The sequence below is a fragment of the Vicugna pacos genome, chromosome 1, assembly GCF_048564905.1.
Source record: "Vicugna pacos chromosome 1, VicPac4, whole genome shotgun sequence".
NCBI classification, from domain to species: Eukaryota; Metazoa; Chordata; class Mammalia; order Artiodactyla; family Camelidae; genus Vicugna; species Vicugna pacos.
The window spans coordinates 117,817,828-117,835,633 of record NC_132987.1 but is presented as its reverse complement, the minus strand read 5'-3'; the positions used below and the strand labels follow the sequence as shown (position 1 = coordinate 117,835,633).

The 17,806-nt window shown below is 47.1% G+C and overlaps 1 protein-coding gene across 1 annotated transcript in view; it reads left to right on the top strand.

The window, feature by feature from the left end:
* Positions 1-17,806, top strand: part of KCNJ6 (potassium inwardly rectifying channel subfamily J member 6) — a 245,992-nt gene that overhangs the window by 149,380 nt on the left and 78,806 nt on the right. The window contains exon 3 of the mRNA XM_006204974.4: positions 13,600-14,520. Coding sequence (XP_006205036.1) covers positions 13,600-14,520 — 921 coding nt within the window. The remainder of the gene's footprint in view (positions 1-13,599; positions 14,521-17,806) is intronic.

The following is a 17,806-nucleotide window of genomic DNA, read 5'->3' as shown; positions in this document are numbered from 1 at the left end:
AATCATAATTCGCCCAAGGCCAGAGCTTCGGGGAGAAGGGCTGGAGGGGGGTAAACACACAGAAGCACCCAAAGCCTGGGGGCTGGGGGCTGGGGGGCCTCCTGCCACCCTGAGGGGCAGCAGCCTGCTGGAACACGGAAGGGCTGCATTTTCAGGCCCCCGGGGACGGCGGACTGGGTTAAAGCAGGCAAAGCGGCGCCGGGAGCGTGGGGGTGATCCCCGCCTCGGGCTGCACCCCTTCCTGGTTAAGCGATTCTGTTTCAGAATCTCGACTCCCACCCTCCCCTCCGAGTCTAGCAACAGAGTCTAGGCTCACCTCCCATTTGTGTCAGGGAGCCGTCCCCTGTTTGGATAATATGTCACTCTCGTCTTCGCTCGTCGCCCGGTGACTGAGTCACATCCCTATCGAGACCAGGCGAGAGGAGGGAGGAGGAACGGGGGTGGGCGGGCCCCCCCGAGAACACTGCGCTGAGTCAGGGCGCAGGCTGCGTCAGCCAAACGCAGAGCCCGGTGGGCGGGATCTGAGCCAACGTGAGGAAGGCCAAGTGCGGCCCCGACAGCCTCCAGGCCCCACCTTCACCGCAGGAACCAGCAAATCCGTGTTGCAGCCCGTGTTCTGCGGCACCTAGCTGTGTATGCGTGGTCTGGGCTCCATGGCGCTTGAGGCGTTCTGGCGGAAACACAGGAAGCAGCCACATACAATTGCAGTGCTATTCATCTACATAACAGGATGTCTCAGCAGCCTTAACCTGCTAACTTGTTCTAGAACTCTCTAAGAGGGAGGCAGAGTGGGCAACGTTTCCCAAATCTATTATCCCTTCACTTTCCCTCCCCTTCAAAACAGGATCCCTTCACCCCCCAACTCCGGATGTAGGATTTGATCCAGTCAAGCACGGAAGTAGGTTCATCAGCTCCTGAGAGCCTACTGTTACATATTTAGGAATTCTGAGAGCTGGTCAACAGTTGGTAGGTTGAAATCAGCCACGGTGGGAGTTTTGACAACACAGAAATTGGCAAACTCTCCGATCAAGTGTTCCCCTCCTTCCCCCATGAAGTCACTCTAGCAGCAAAACAGTGGTCTTAACCCAACGTACAGAGTCCCAGACTTGGAGGGGGCGTCGGGGGGGGGGGCCTGAAGATTCCTCACGTCTCACTCCCTCCTCCGTAGCATCCTTGGACCAGTTGATTTTTGTGGAGTCTTTTGAGGACTCAGCAACTTCCCTCTGGCTCAGACCAGAAGCAGGTGCATCACAGAGCCCACTCCACTCAGCTCTCCCAGTGGGAGCAGTTTGAACCATCCCCCTACTCTGCCCTCATAGAAGGAAACCCACCCCACCCAGTTTATAAAGTATCCCCAGACAGTGAAATCATTAAGGAAAGAAAAGGATATCCCTGGAACCTGACACACATCCAGCCTAGAGATGCAGATTCTGCTTGCCAGCAGCTCGGAGCCTTGGGCGGGCAACACACAGTGACTCCAGCAAATGAGGAAAACACTTAAGAACACAAGAGACTGCTGAAAATGGAGCCGGTGAGATGAGATGCCCTCTCCAGTCGCCTGGCAGCCTGCATCAGTCAAGTACCATCTTGAAGAGAACCCAGAAGTCTGGTTATGTTCACAGAAAACCAGGTTGCCCAGAAGTTCCGGTGGAGGTTGACAGAAGGACCACACCTACCTGTCATTTGAGGGGGTGGGGAGCTATTCTCTTCCTTGAAACCTGGGGGGATTACGAGCCTCATGGAATGTAACTGTATGCGTGAGTGGATGGTGAGCCATGATTCTTGCATCTACTGAAAACTCACCAAAGACTTTTGATAACTTGTGGCGAAAATTATATTTGATTTGCTTCCTGGAGAAAATAAGATGCAGTTTACTTCGTTGGATAGAGGCCATTCAAAAACATATCAAGCTTCCTTTTAAAAGAAATTTCTTATTTCATCCTAAAAAACAATGGTGGATGGGAAGTATTTTTCAGGATGAAAGCTGGTGGGGTAACTTGTCTACCACTAGTCCTCACAGGAAAGACCTCGAGACGTGGGGGAGGAAGGTCAGTGGCCCGAGATCAGGGACCACGTGTTTATCTGAGGACTTGAGTCTTCAGACCCCAAATCCAGATCGCTTCCCTTCCACAAAGCCCTGGGTAGGGACACGCCGGCTCCTAGGTGTTAAAGCAATGACTGAGGGAACTCTTCTCTTCAAAAGACTCTGAAATGCCAACTGCAGGTTTCTCCAGAACAACGTGGATTTAATGAAGTGCAAAATGTAGGCCTTTTGCATTCCAATCAAGTTTCACCAGGAATTTAAACCACATCTCAGTAAAAGCCATTCTGTTTTATTGATGCAGGAATTAGTGTAATCACTGAAATACATTCAGAGGATACAAACCTTCATGGGAAAAGAGGACGTGGGCATTAATCTGTTCGAATTGCTAACATTTAAACTCGAAGTGCAAAGTTAAACGACTTGATGCCTATGGGTTGCATAGTAAAGGTGATGTTGAGACAGAAAACAGTACAGAGAAATAACCATTTTCTTGTAAAAATTAAACATACCTCGTTAAAGCAAAGAAAATACCCTGAATCCTGCTCTCCAGGCCCCATCTTTTTTTTTTTTTTTTGCTGGTAGCAGGTGGAAGCCCCCAACAGGTGTTTAACTGTGGGGACCAGTTATCCTGAACCATCAATTACCTGGTCACTGCTCAGAATGAACTACTCAGGACCCTTTTCCTTCTGAAACCCAATTATTGTCGCCCTCGGGAGCAGGGCAGCAGAGGAACAGAAATTCAATTTTCCACTCACAAGAATTCTTAACAGAAAAAGGTTTGTGGGAAGTGGGCTGAAACATTTGGCTAAAATTGGAACTCTGGCTAACGTGAGGGCTGGATTCACTGGTCCTTCCTCTGCTGGGAAAATCCACAAGGTGGCGTGGTTTGAGCAAAACCTACCCCCAGTCTTGCGCCGGAAAATGTACAGGGAAACCTGCCCTTCAGTCAGGGAGGGACCTGTTACTCTGAAAGAGCTCCTCCTGTCCTTACCCTAGAGCGTACCAAGCCCTTGGAAAATTTGCGTCTCACAAGTCTAATATCCGAGAGAGGCTGTCTCAGATCTCAGCTCTCTTACAAAACTTAGAAACCACTCTCTCTCCTCTTCCCGCCCCTCCTCATCTCTCCTCAAGGCTGGAAAGTCAGATCTGTTGTGTGGGCTCTCCAGGTTGGGTGACCACTGTGCGTGGACAGGGAGAAGGAAGGACTGGAGAGGCTGTCCCCCTTCTGAGCTGGACAGTGCTTGTCACCCCTTCTGTGTCCGGCATGGTGCCTTCAGCAGACAGGACTCAACCCTCTGGACCTCCATTGCCTCGCCGGTAATTTGGGTCCACACTTCCTGGCGGCTGTGGTGCCCCGTCCAGTACTTGGCACATAGTAGATGTTCATTCAGTGAAGGCTGGCTTTCGTATCCCACGTTTTTCAAGATGCCTTTGCTAATTATTAGTCTGACCACTGCCAACCTCTGTCTCTGACATGCTAGAATGTTCTTAGTCTCTCATCCACCATGTAGAAGGCAAGTGCACATGGATAAGGGACAGTGTGCAATCCTGTGTCACCAAGCGGGCTCCTAGCTTCCAGATGGGTCTACCCATCTGTGTCTCAGATTGCATCTGAATTTCTCACAGTTTCCAGGACAATGTTGAGCTTATAAAAATAGTGGCTGTTATAGCTACAAATTGTGTACCTTCCTCAACCCAGACACTGTCATAATTGCCACCATTCATTCCAGGTCTGCTATATACCAGGTGATCTATTTCTTTTCCACAGTAACCCCGCAAAGGAGGTCTTATTATTCTCATTTTATAATTGAGGAAACTGACATTCAGAGACAGAAGTGCCCTGAGCAAATGCACACAGATGGGAGATGGGAAAGCCGGGTTCCAGCCAGGTCTGCCCACCACCAAAGCCCATCACCTTGTCACAGTCCACACTGTCCAGTGGGCATTACATCATTTCATTCTCCCATCAGCCCAGCAGGGGAGAATTTCACCCCACTTAGCAAATGAATGGCCTATGACTTGAGGTCCCCGGGCTGGTGGGCAGTCGAGCAGGGATGCCCCAGGTCTGGCTGAGGCTAAGCCCACACTGGAGTCATCGGGAGCAGTGGGGGATTCTCACTCTAGAAGCAAACCACCAAGTCCAAGGCCTCTGAAGGAGGGAAAAGCCTGAGGCAGCCACCTCCTCAGAGAACAGGGGAGGTGGGAGACCTTACACTGGATTCCGCGTTCTCAGAGCTCACGCTGGCTCTGCCTCCTGGCAAGTCAGTTGGCTTCCTTGGGCCTCACTTTCTTTGTGTGTAATAAAAAGGAGAAGAATGAAATAAATGATGCTTACAGTTCCAGGACTGCTGGCTAGGCAGGCAAAACACAGACTGGACCTCAGCCCTCTTGCTTCCCTCCTCATGCAGTGCACAACTTACACAACTGTATGCTGCGATCCTGAGAGGTTCATAATGGTTCTAACTATCCAGGGTCTTGATTCTTGAAATCCCATGAGAAGAGAAATCAGGGTATTGAATGTCATTCTCCTTCGTCCTTTCCAGAGTGACCTGTCATTTCTCTACTCTAGGCATTGAAATTCCACAATTTACAAAGTCATATCCATGTACTGAGCAGCCACCATTAGTCCTCTGACCTTGCAGTAGGGACTAGACACTCTAAATATGGGTTCACATTGTAGAGCACCCCCACCTAAGATTGTAAAAGGAACCTTTGACCTTTAGTCACTGTCTTATGGTCCCAGTGGAACGACAGAGCCGTACTGCTACACACACGTGCGATTTCAAACTTGCCAGTGTGTCCGGATTTCGGATTATAGTAGTCCCCAAGGTCACAACAGCTCAAGGTCAGGACAAATGAAAACCACTCACCTTCCCATGACACATCAGGCGTCAGTGACAAGCATCACCCCCAGCCCCCAGGGAGCTTCAGATAAGAACTTATTCAGAAAGACAGGCATCGGGGCAAGGGGCCGAAAGCTAACTATTGACTTTGAACTTTAAGCACCGCCTGAAACTACAGGTCTGAGTTGCCTCTCTAACGTGTACCAGTCATAAATGGGAGCGTAAATTGAACAATTCTGGGATGAGTGTAGCAGGAAAGCCCCACCCTGTCCTCAGTCTGGAGCACCACTGCCTGAAACTCATTATCCCTGTTTGTAAACCTTTTCCTGAAGTAAGACAAGAATTCGTTTTAGAAGGTAATCATCTCCTTTCATTTGGAAAATAGATATGCTTTTCTTTTTGCTAACACAATTTACTTTTCTACTGTGGTAAAATGTCTACAATATAAAATTTACCATGTCAACCATTGTATATAGTCTACAGTTCTGTGGCATTAAGGACATTCGTACTGCTGGGCAACCATCACCATCATCCATCCACAGAACTCATCATCTTCCCAAATGGAAACTCTGTGCCTTTTAACTCTCACTCCCCATCCCCTCCTCCCCCAGCCCCTGGTCACCACCATTCTACTTTCTGTGTCTATGGATTTGACTCCTCTAGGGACCTTGTATAATTGGACTTATACAATATTTGCCCTTCAGTGACTATTTCACTTAGCACAATGTTCTCTAGGCTCATCCATGTTGTAGCCTGTGTCCAAATTCCCTTCCTTTTCAAGGCTGAATACTACTCCATTGTATGTATACACCACATTCTGCTTATCCATTCGTCTGTTGATGAACACTTCAGCTGCTTCCACCTTTTGGCTACGGTGAATACTGCTGCTGTGAACAGGAGTGTGCAAATGTCTGATTACAGGTGCTTTTCTTGCCCAGTAAGGATGGGGAAGGCTTTGGCTGACCTGTGGTTGTGCAGAGCCCCTTTGAAGCTCTGCCATGACACAAAATCTGAGAGATATGCCACTCACATTTCCTTCCCACCTCCCTTCCTCTCCACATCACACTGACCTCTTGGGAGGGAGCTGCATTCTTTTTCTGTACATGTCCACCCCTCCACCTTTGCTCTAGATGGCACTTTGGATTAACTTCCATTCCACAGACACCACCTTCCGCACTCCCCTCTTCTTTCTAGGGTCAACCTGTCCCCTTTGTCTTCTTCTGAGCATGTAAATGTGCTCAAAACTCCCCCGGCTCAAGGTCCTCCACTGTTCTGGAGGTCAGAGTCTGAAATTAAGGTGTCAGCAGGGGCGCTCGCTCTGAAATCTCTAGGGGAGAATCTCGCCTTGGCCCTCAGCTTCCGGCCTTCCCAGCTGCTCCTTGCCTGTGGCCTCATCACTCCCATCCCCGCCGCTGTCATCACAGCACCTTCTCTGCGTCTCCGTATGTCCTTTCCTGTCTCTTGGGAGAATGCTCTAATTGGATTTGAGGCGCACCCTAATCTGGTACGATCTCATCTTGATCCATATTTTACTTACATCAGCAAGACTCTACTTTAAAATAAAGTCACATGCTGAGGTTCGGGTGGACATGAATTTGGTGGGGACACCATTCAACTCACTACACTGGTGAATCCCAGTCGCCAAACCCAGTGGGCGTGGTTCAGTAGCTGTACGCCGCATTTCTTCTGGTTATTTAAAACAGAAATAGCTTTATGTGTCCTACTGATTTTTAGTTGATCGAAATATTAAGGGAAAGTTTAAAGATAGAAAAATTGAAAGAAAGCGAAAACATCCACAAACTTACAACTCAGAGGCTGATCTACAGGAAGGTTTTGGATGACATTCTTCTACACTCACTGCCAGAAGGCAGTGAGTGCAGGGTAGACTGTACGCTTTATTCTGCTTTTCCACTTAACACCGTGGCATTGACAACCTGCCCAGCTGATTTTAAATACATACCCTGTCATCCAATAAATAGGTGCTGGGGCATGCTACATGCCAGGTACTTTTTCCAGGGCCTGAGATCCAACAGCCAATAAAACACACGTAGATCTCTGCCCTAGGGGAACTTCATTTCTGATGGGGTAACAGACAATAAAAAATGAACGTAATAAGTAACTTCTTTCATGCTAGAAGGTGAAAAGTGCTGGATAAAAACCAAACAGTAGCACAAGGAAGAGAGATGTGAGTACCGGGCAGCAGTGAGTGTGGCTGGAAGTTCATCCAATCACAAAATACTGGGAAATCATTTTTAATGACCACGTAGTACTCCATTGATTATGTCTGCCACAGTATGTTTAACCAGTGCTCTGCAGATATTTGAGTTGTTTCTAATTTTTCATTATTATAAAAGAGGCTGCAATGTGCCTGGACTACAATAGATGAACACCTGTAAAATGATTTTCTTAGGATAAATGTCTTAACCCAGAATTGCTCATACAAGGCATCTAATCATTTCTAAATTGTGAGATCTCCTGGCCCTCTGTCCTCCAGAAAGACTTTGCCAGTTCGCACATCTGATAATACACGCAAGTTCACAAGTCCACTGCCCCTCCCAGGACGTATACTCCACATAATGTATTTGTGATTTATTTTTAATGTCACCAACTTTAGAGGATAAAAAATGTTATTTTGCACTGCTTTTACTTTGCCATGGTTGAACAGTCCTTCCATATGCTTTTTAGCTGTATATTTCTTCTCTTGTAAACTCCTTGTTCATTTCTTTTGATCATTTTTTTCCATGGGGGTATTTATTGCTTTTGAAAATTGGGAACATATATGTTATGCGTTGCAAATACTTTTCATGGTCTGTCTTATTACTTTTTTTTAACAGACATTTATAATTTTTATGTTGACAAAAATAGCAGTGTTCTAAAACAGTTTCTGGATTCCAATCATGGTTAGAAAATCTTTCTCAACCCTGAGAATGATAAAAATACTCACATCTTCTACTCCTTCTGTAGTTTTTTTTTTTTTTGCATTTAAATCCTTAATCCATTTGGAATTTATTCTGATCTGTGGAGTAAAGAAGGGACTCATCATTTTTCTTTCGAGTGAACAGCCAGCTGTCCCCACGGCATGTGCCAAATGCCCTCTTTGTCTGTCCCCCAAGATGCCAGTCCCACCTGCCACTTGGCTTCCTGCCTGACCCTCCCTCTTCTTTTCACATCTTTCTTCCTTTCCTCAGCACCCGCTCTGGGTTCTGTACTTCTGACTTCATATTGTAATTGTTTCCAGAACCTGTGTTTCTATTCACTCCACAGTCTCCCGGGGGAGCCTGCATCCCTGCCCATAGTGACACTTCCACTCGTCTGTACTGACAACCTCCAAATCTAGAGCTCAGTCCAGGTCACTGGTAAGTTTCAATGCCACGCCCCTGACTTCCCACAGGAGAGTGCTCACCTGGGTGTCCACAGACACTTCAAACTGAAACGACCCAAACCACATCTGCTTCTGTCTCCTGGTCTCAACCACCCTGCCATCCCCCATTCACCTGGCCACTCTTTCCCATAGCCACTAATCTCCAAATTATGTCAGCTTTACTTCTTATTCAGCCCCACGTCCACTGCCACCCCTTCACCCTCATGGCTGCTCTCTTAAATCCAGCACCCCACCATTTCTCCTTCTTACTAGCATCCTCCTAACCTGGACTTCAGCAAACTATAGCCCAGTGAGTCAAATCCAGCCTACAGCCTCCTTCTGGGCTGCCCATGAGCCAAAGAATAATTTTACATTTTTAAAGCATTGTTTAAAGTCAAAAAAGAGTATGCAACAGAGACCTATGTTGCCTGCAAAGTCTGAAATATTTATTATTGGCTCTTTGCAGAAGAAGTGTGTAGACCTTACCTCTAATCCACAGCCCTCTTAGTGGTCTCGGACACCCAGGCTCCTCCCCCTAAAATCACCCCGTGGGCTTTACTTAACGGTTTCCTTGGATTCAGGTGAAGCAACTGTCTCGGTTTCTAAGTTGCCAGGTATATGGGATGGGGAAGTCATACAAAGTCATTCTAGAAAATTTGGGGAAATCAGAATGTTTAAAAGGAGTATTAAAATCGCCCACAGCCCCCCTCTGAGAAGTTTCCTATTAACATCTCTGTGTGTTTCCTTCCACTCTTTGATTCTGAACGTGCGCTTGAGATCCATCCTGTTTTTCTGTTGGGTTTTCCCCAAAAATACTAAAAATTCTGGAAGTGCTCTTCCCCCACCCCCAGAATTCGCATATAATCTGAAATGTAGAATGTCCCATCAGCGGAACATCCATGCCAGCCTGGGTCACCACGGCAGCCTTCCCTCCACGAACGGTGCCCGAGAAATTCTACGGGCTGCTGGGATCAGGTCCTTCCAGCTTGTAGCTCAGTCACGCGTTCTTTCTTTCAGGTGAATGTTTCAGCACCAGGCTATTTTGCACCTTAGCTAGTTTTATGTAAGTTGATCGTCTTCCTGAAAGAGAGAGAGAGAGAAAGAACAAAAGGCGGGGGGCGGGGGGGACTGGCTTTTTCCCACAGACCCACATTTACTCTAAACCAAAATACAGGAAAATAACTCAAGTCAAGTAAATCATCAAGCTCCCTGGTGCCGCTCCTCCCGTCCTTTTGCATGCTGTGCAGCACTTCACAGTTAGCAGCTATCCCCTCCACATTATCTCTGGTCAAGCCACGTGCACGAGGCTGAAGGACCAGGGCGCGGGTTCTGACTTGGAGTCCGAAGTGCATGCGCACGGCTGGGGGCCCCGGCGAGCTCTGGACAGGTGCTGGGGCCCAAGGCGGGGGAGAAGGGGTTTGTGTCCTGGGCCGTGCAGGAACGCGGGGAGGAATGCCTGCTTTCCCCACTGCAGCTGCCTCTGGCCCTGCTGAGCAGCTCCAGTGCTCTGGCAAATGCAGTTCACATCACCCCCTCAAATTCACACCTGGGATTCCAAGAAAGAAAGAAACGTTAAGAGCTCTCATTAACATCCACTTCTGTAGCTCCCTGCGAGCCTTTGCATTCGTGCCCACGGGTGCTGAGGCAGCTCTCAGCTCAGGCCTGGAATGGCCCTCTCTGGTCCGGGGCTCCCTGCGTGCTCTGGACAAGGCCTGGAGGCTGCGCCCCCAGCCTTCTGCCCACTCCACGCCACCCTCCTCCTCGCTGGCTTCGCCTCTCCTGCCCCTTGCAACTCCTACTTCAGTTCCCCCTGCTCTCCAGGGCCTCTCTCATTTCTATGGATTCAGGGTTTCTCAGCTCTGTGCCGGTTCTCCACCAGCCACTATAAAGCGAAAGGTCCACTTTGCGCCACACCTGCACCCACTGCGCCACTTGCAGGGGCGCCCCTGAGGCCACCTTTCCCCCACACTCTCAGGGAGATTTGGCTCTGTTTGCTTTCACTTTTGTTTGTTTTTTAAAAAGGCACTGAAGTAGCATATGCCTTGACTTTTTTTTCCCCCAACACAAAACACAGGCATTTGATTAACGACATGCTAGTTCATTATAGACACTGTTAAAAAACCAAATTCAAGGGAGTACATTTGAAGATCAAACTGGCTTTATTCAACGATTCATGAATCAGGCAGCTTCCCATCTAGCAAGCAGACAGGAGAAGAACTATACAAAATGGAAGGATTTTAAAGGCCTAAAGCGGAAGGGACAGAAGTCATAACCAAGAAAGGACTGTTCGGGCTGGATCAGCAAGACAGGGGTCTCTGGGGTGGATTACCTCACCAGCGGCCAGGAAATTCCAGACTGGCTGGTTCAAGGTCACATTCCTGGGAGAGAGACTGCAAGTGTAATTAGAATAAGTATTCAGTCTGGGTTGGTGAACGTAGCGCTTAGCACAAGTGACTCCATCTTGGGACCCTTACTTCTTTTTAACACCAAACCCAAACACCCCATCTTTACTTTCTTCCGTTCTCCTTGCTCTTTCCCACACTAGCCCCCTGAGAATGCTTCTGTCTGCTCACCCATGTGGGTATGACTCCCCGTAAAATGAGAGATAAGGCTCTATTTGATAATAGACACAAAATACATAACTGCTCAAACATTATTTTTTCTTGTTTCTAGTTGGATGGCAGCTCTCTGCCACCAGCTTGGGGCCCAGGCCCCTCCATCTCGTGACTCCGTCATCCCCTGTAGTAGGAGCAAGTCATGGGAGGAGGCATATCCAATACTGAAGGCCTCAGCTCAGAAGGGCACACGCGCTCCAGATGGGCCAGAACTTGGCTCGTGGCTGCCCCTCAATGCAAAGGATGCCAGGAAATGTGGCCCAGTCCTGAGCTAGGAAAACAAAAAACGCCTTTGGAGGATGAACTGGCAGGCTCCCAGGACTGCCCAGAGCACTTATCTCTCTCCACTCGCTCATTAATCGTTCAAACACCCCATCTTGCAGGGGGGTGCTAGCGGTGAGCATAAACATCACCCGTGACCTCCATCCAGATCCCCCACACTCCTCCCATCCTATCATAACCTCAGCTGCCTCCTTTGACTCCTGTCCTGGTATCTATTCCAAGAAAAAGAAAAAAAGAAGGAAACACACACACACACACATTTGTAAAGGAGGGCTACTGAGGGTAGTCTAAAAGTCAAAGCTGTCACATCAGATATCAGGCTCTCAGACCAGATGCTGCCTCTTCTTTGTGCTGAAATATAAAAACAAGTCTGTGGGACTGATGATTAAGGAAACTATCCAACCAAGAGCAGGGTTAATCCATAAAGTTGGTATCACTCAAGCCCCATCCCCAGCTGTCTTCTTATTCAGGTAAATGTTTTCTCAACAGACTGTGTTTCTCCTTTAACCAAGGGGGTGGGGGGAAATGCACAGCTAAGTCCAAGGACACAGGATGAAAGCCTAGGGGAAGAAACTTCCTGTACAACTTTTAGAAAGCTTCAAAATTATTGACTGAGGAATTTCGTACGGTGTTTTATAGGTGTTTCAGAACAGTATCTGTTCCAAATGTCCCTTTGCACTCAGATTCTGGGAGAGTTTTCTTAGTGCTTTGCATTAATCATGAAAGCCATCAGAAAGAAAATAACCATAAGTCAAAACCGCAAATGTTAAATGATGAGGCAGAAATCAAATCAAATGTGTAAACACATAGAAAGAGAAAGAACATTTCCCCCACACTTTTTTTTAACCTTGGCATTGAATCAAGTATTAGGGTCTAATGCATGCGTACCTATCAATAAAAACCATGATTTTTTAACTCTGAAATTTAACTGACAACTTAACGAGCTCACTCAGAATTCTTACCCCTAAGTTTACAGACAGGAGCGAAGGAACCATTTATTACAAAGGAATGTTTATTACATGCCTGTTCCAGGCAGGTACACATCATGTGTGTGGTTTTGTTTAACTTTATAAAACCCTGTGAATTGGCTATCATGATTACCATTTTGTAAATGTGGAAACTGGAGATCTATGAATTCATATACTGTATTAGTCTACTCAGCCTGCCATAACAGGGTCGACTGAAAAAAATGCACACCCTAAAATATGAGAATTGTGTTTTATTTGGCGGATTTTCTGAAGATTTCAAACCCAGGAGATAGCCTCTCAGATAGCTCTAAAGGGACTGCTTGAAGAGTTAAGGGAGGAGCTAGAATCTATAGGATTCTTTGCAACGAAGACCAGGTAGTCAGAACATCAGAAGATTACTGTTAATTAAAGAAAACCAGACATCTCAAGTTAAGAAATTTAGCCCTTTTATGTGTCTGGGAAGATGCAAGACTCCAGGCACATTGAAATCATTCCTTTGCTATACACCTTAGCTGTCTAGGGCCAATGTCCCCTTCTTTCTCATCCCGAGTCCACTCTGGAAGCGCCACTGGGGGTGGCTGCAGAGGCTGAGGGCTTCGCGCCTGGCAGTGCATCTTTCTCCATCCCGAGTTCCCTCAGGGCTCACAGTCTGGCCAGATGTGCTGTCTTGATGGCTGCAACACCCTTTGTTTACTGACGTGTTAGGCAATATTTTTCACTCACAGCAGAATACCAGACACCAGGGGACTTAAACAACAGTGCTTTATTTTCTCACAGTTCTGGGGGCTGCAAGTTTAAGATCAAGGTGCCAGCAGGGCTGGCTTCTGGTGACCTCTGGAAGGTCTGGAAGACCTCTCTCCCTGCCTTTCCTCTGCAGGCTCACCCCTGCTGTCCCTTCCTCTTCTTATAAGAACACCAGCCCTGTTGAATTAAGGCTCCACCCTTATGACCTCACTTCACCTTAATTTCGTCCTTCAAGTCTCCATTTCCAAAAATGTCACATAGTGGGGTTAAGACTTCAGCATATGGATTTGGGGGGTATACGGTTCAGTCCGTAACAGGCAGCCTGTCTGAGAGCCCACAGTGGCTAAGTGGCAGAACCAAAACTGTCTGAATCTAACCATTTCTTTATCCAGAGAGTGCTGCCTTTCCCATGCCACAGCATCTCAGGTAGAACGGGCAGGCATCCCGCTGTACAGACTGGTTCTTAGGACTTGCTGGCAGGGAGGCAGCTTCACAGCAGTAAGCTCTGTCCTGGCGGGAAGGGCAGTGAAGCCCTTACACAGGCTAGAGCTCAGAACACAGAGGTCCAAGGCAGCCTGTCCAGATGATGCCAAAAAAAAAAAAAAAAAAGCTTCACCTACTCTGTTAATAGGTACACAAATGGTATTTGTTTTCCTACCATATCATACACAGTGGGGATTCCATGATCCCCAAAAAGCCAGCATTTCATTCCGTTTTTCTTTTCTTTTCTCCAAACTACCAGCTAACGTCCTGGAGGGCGACTCCATGGACCAGGATGTTGAGAGCCCTGTGACCATTCACCAGCCAAAGTTGCCTAAGCAGGCCAGGGATGACCTGCCAAGACACATCAGCCGGGACCGGACCAAAAGGAAAATCCAGAGGTACGTGCGGAAAGATGGGAAGTGCAACGTCCACCACGGCAACGTGAGGGAGACCTATCGCTACCTGACCGACATCTTCACCACCTTAGTAGACCTCAAGTGGAGGTTCAACCTGTTGATTTTCGTCATGGTTTACACGGTGACGTGGCTCTTTTTTGGGATGATCTGGTGGCTAATTGCATACATCCGAGGAGATATGGACCACATAGAGGACCCTTCGTGGACTCCCTGCGTCACCAACCTCAACGGGTTCGTCTCTGCTTTTTTATTCTCCATAGAGACAGAAACCACCATCGGCTATGGCTACCGGGTCATCACGGACAAGTGCCCGGAGGGAATTATTCTCCTCTTAATCCAGTCTGTGTTGGGGTCCATAGTCAACGCATTCATGGTGGGATGCATGTTTGTAAAAATATCGCAACCCAAGAAGAGGGCAGAGACCCTGGTTTTTTCCACCCATGCAGTGATCTCCATGCGGGATGGGAAACTATGCCTGATGTTTCGAGTCGGAGATCTGAGGAATTCCCACATCGTGGAGGCTTCCATCAGAGCCAAGTTGATCAAATCCAAACAGACCTCCGAGGGGGAGTTCATACCCTTGAATCAGACAGATATCAACGTAGGGTATTACACTGGGGATGACCGTCTGTTTCTGGTGTCACCACTCATCATCAGCCACGAAATTAACCAGCAGAGTCCTTTCTGGGAGATCTCCAAAGCCCAGCTGCCCAAAGAGGAACTGGAAATTGTGGTCATCCTAGAAGGAATGGTGGAAGCTACAGGTAAGGCGTGTTCCGTGCTGGGCTATCTGTGGGATCCATGCTTATTTTAAACTGGACCTCACGTTCTTGTTTACGACAAAATACAGAAAACTGAACCTCACTCACTACTGACACTGCCTCCTTGGTCATGAACTAGGATGCCACTGGTCCTGTAGCCTTAAGTGTATCCACCAAGAAGTCTAACCATTTAGGTTTTCAAAGTCCTTTGGAAAATAAATTGATAAACATTTTTTTAGACAAACACCTCTTAATATAGTTTAAATTTTGAAGTATTTACTTAAATTAAAATTTGACCTGTCTCTAAAGCACTTTTTAAGCAGTTTTTAAAACATTGTTTAATTTAAATACTTGAGGTTATTTATTGCCAAGCCAGGAGGAAGAAGTTAAGCCTTTCGGAGGAAGCCTGACAAACTGCTTTAATAAAAATGCAATTTCTCCCCTTCTTTGGAAGCTATTTGCAAGAAAAACCCATAGCATTGGTTTTCCTTTTATATCAAGTGAGCGTGTGGTGTCTTACCATACTCTACCCGCTAAACCGCCAGTAGACAAGATAACACAGACCCAGCATATAACTCAAGCAAGAAAGGAAAAACAATGAGATCCCCTTCTCATAACCCTATCGATGCTTCTGCTATGGAGAGCTAACCATTGGAGTGTTTTAACAAAGATGATCTGTTCTCCAAAATAGAGAGATGATCTGTTTTTAACGACATCTTCACTCATGTCTTAACCTCACACATGTTACACATCCCAACAGCAAAGCAGGTTCTGCCCATATTTATCTGCAACTTTCCACAAAATAGAGCCATGAACTCTGACTGAAGCTAACGATAGTACCCCACAGGGAATGAATGAGCTAGAACACCAGTCCACCCACTGCTTTACTATTCTTCTGTGTTACCAATATTGGCCTCAGAATCCTCTTTAGTTATATGACCTGCCTTCTGTGCTCTGAGGTCTTCAACTGGAGGCTCAGGGATGGTTTACATAATCTGAAAATGCATGGCCACCAGCTGGACCCCACATTCTTCATCCACCCATCACCTGATCTCAGTCATCCATCAAAGGAAAGTCATTAGTTCCATGTCTCTGCCCCCCAGGACCCAACTGGCAAGGTCATTACTCCTAACAAATTTCTCTCGTGGTGGTAAAAACCTTTGCAATAGGTTTTTTTAAATGCAACCAACAATGAAAATGTGAGTAGAAAGCTTTGCATGGAGCTCAGTGATATGAGTGTGCTCCTTTGCCTAAAACCAAAAGAACATGGAAAACAAAATAATTACTGTGAAATTCTAAACAAATGCTGCATACGTGAACAGAGCTATCTGCACCCTGAACCTGACTGTGGGGTGCACTCGTGATGCGGTAAGTGTGTGGGAGGAGGAAGGAGAGGAGAAGAGGCCCAGCGGGGGTAAAAAAAAATGAATCACACAGGGAGCTTTGTCATTTTCCCACTGACCAGAAATTTCTCCCACCTTGGCTGAGCACAGGGACTCTGGATCCCCCTAGTGGTGGCCACTGAGGTACAGCCTCTGGCAGCATAAACTGACCACTGGTGACGCGGTTTTACTATTCGATTCCTCACTACAAACTCTCCCGATAGGACAGGAAGGAGGGCAGTGGACAAGCCTTGTTATCTCCCATCTCTGAGCACAAGAAGCAAAAGCCACTGGAGATGTGCCCTCTGGTTACTGGTGCTAATCTGAGCTTCAAACTGCAAAGCTGTCCCGTCTTGAAAAAATAGACAAATCCAAAATCAGCAAATTTTCTTTGCGATGTCCCTAAGTCGGAATCCTCCCTGGGGCAGACCCTGTCTCTCTGATGACAGCTTGTAATGAGTGAGGCTTTCCGATGAGAGGAGCATCGTTTTGTTGGTAATTAACAGTGATACTTGCCTCTGAGCGTTCAGTGGCCTTTCTACTGCTTTCTTAGAGAAAACTGGGAATTTGCCAGCAAAAAGAATCAAAACACCCCCATTCCTGGGAAAAGGCAACCACTGTTAACTTTCTTAAAATAATAATTTTCTGCAAAGTGGAGAGAGGAGGGCTCTAGAAAGTTCTGGGTTCGTCTAGAAGCTGGACACATCTTGATACTTTCCTGAAAGGATTCATACAGTTCAGTCTTTCTAGCACGTTTGGTCTCTTGAACTTCAGGGGGAGGATTTTTCCTTTGTGAATGAAAAGCATAGTTGGGATTTACAGGAATTAAGCAGACCCTTGGAGGGGGAAATGCTTCAGTGAATTAAAGTCACAGGAAAAAAATAAATGTGGACCAAATGCACACTGAGAAAAGCAAATTTACCAGGACCTAATTATTCATCATAGGGCTAGATGGGTAATCAGAAGCCATGAAAACAGCAAGCCGACCCAAAACGACTTGTTTTACTCATCTCTTCTTTCAAAAATGTCGTGGTTGACCTTAAATAACTCTCACTGATCTCAATTAGGGGAACCTCTTTCAAGGATGAGCCCCTCACCGCCACCCCTGCGACGCCACCTTCCTGTCACACACATCGCGAGCACACGATGACTCTGACATGTTTTCTGGAGATCCGAGCTCTCGTGCGGCAGCTGACCATGCGGGTCCTGCAGCCTGCTGGGCGCTCAGGCCCCGCACTGGCCAGCAGAGCGACACATCATGGTCCAGCCCCAGCTGTGCCCAGTCATGTTACTCAGGGTCAGGTGCATCTTTAGAAAAATGCATGTAAGCTCCTTGAAGGCCAGATGTGAGTCTTGCCCACCTTTGATGTCCTGAGAGTCCTGGTCCCAGTCCTTCACTCCATAGGTTCTCTGGCCTCATAAAAGAGAGACCCATACCCACAAAAGACAGCTGTCTTGATGGACAGCTTCACTCTGGTCCTGCCCAGAGTTAGGGAATGTGTGACCTCTCAAGAACCTTCCAGTCATGTGATTCTATTTTTGAAAGTGAATCAAACCCTGGAAAATTCTGACACCAGCCACCCAGACATCTGGGGACTGGCCGTGTCTCATCCCACAAATATATTTTTAAAGGGGGCCCTTTATGTTCCTGACACATGGGCAATTTTGAGATAGTGATGTTTACAGCAGGGTTCACAGCTACGTAAACAAACATGCAGAGCAGCTGTGGCAAGTGTGCATTAAAATAGTAAAGCATTCATATAGGTTGTTATTTATAGAGGGCAAATTGGCCTGGAGGCTAGATGACAGCTACACAGAGCTGGGCCCTTTGCCAGCCAGCTCCTCACTATAGCATTTCTGATTGATGAACTTCCATATTTACCCCCAACCATTATGCAACTATGACA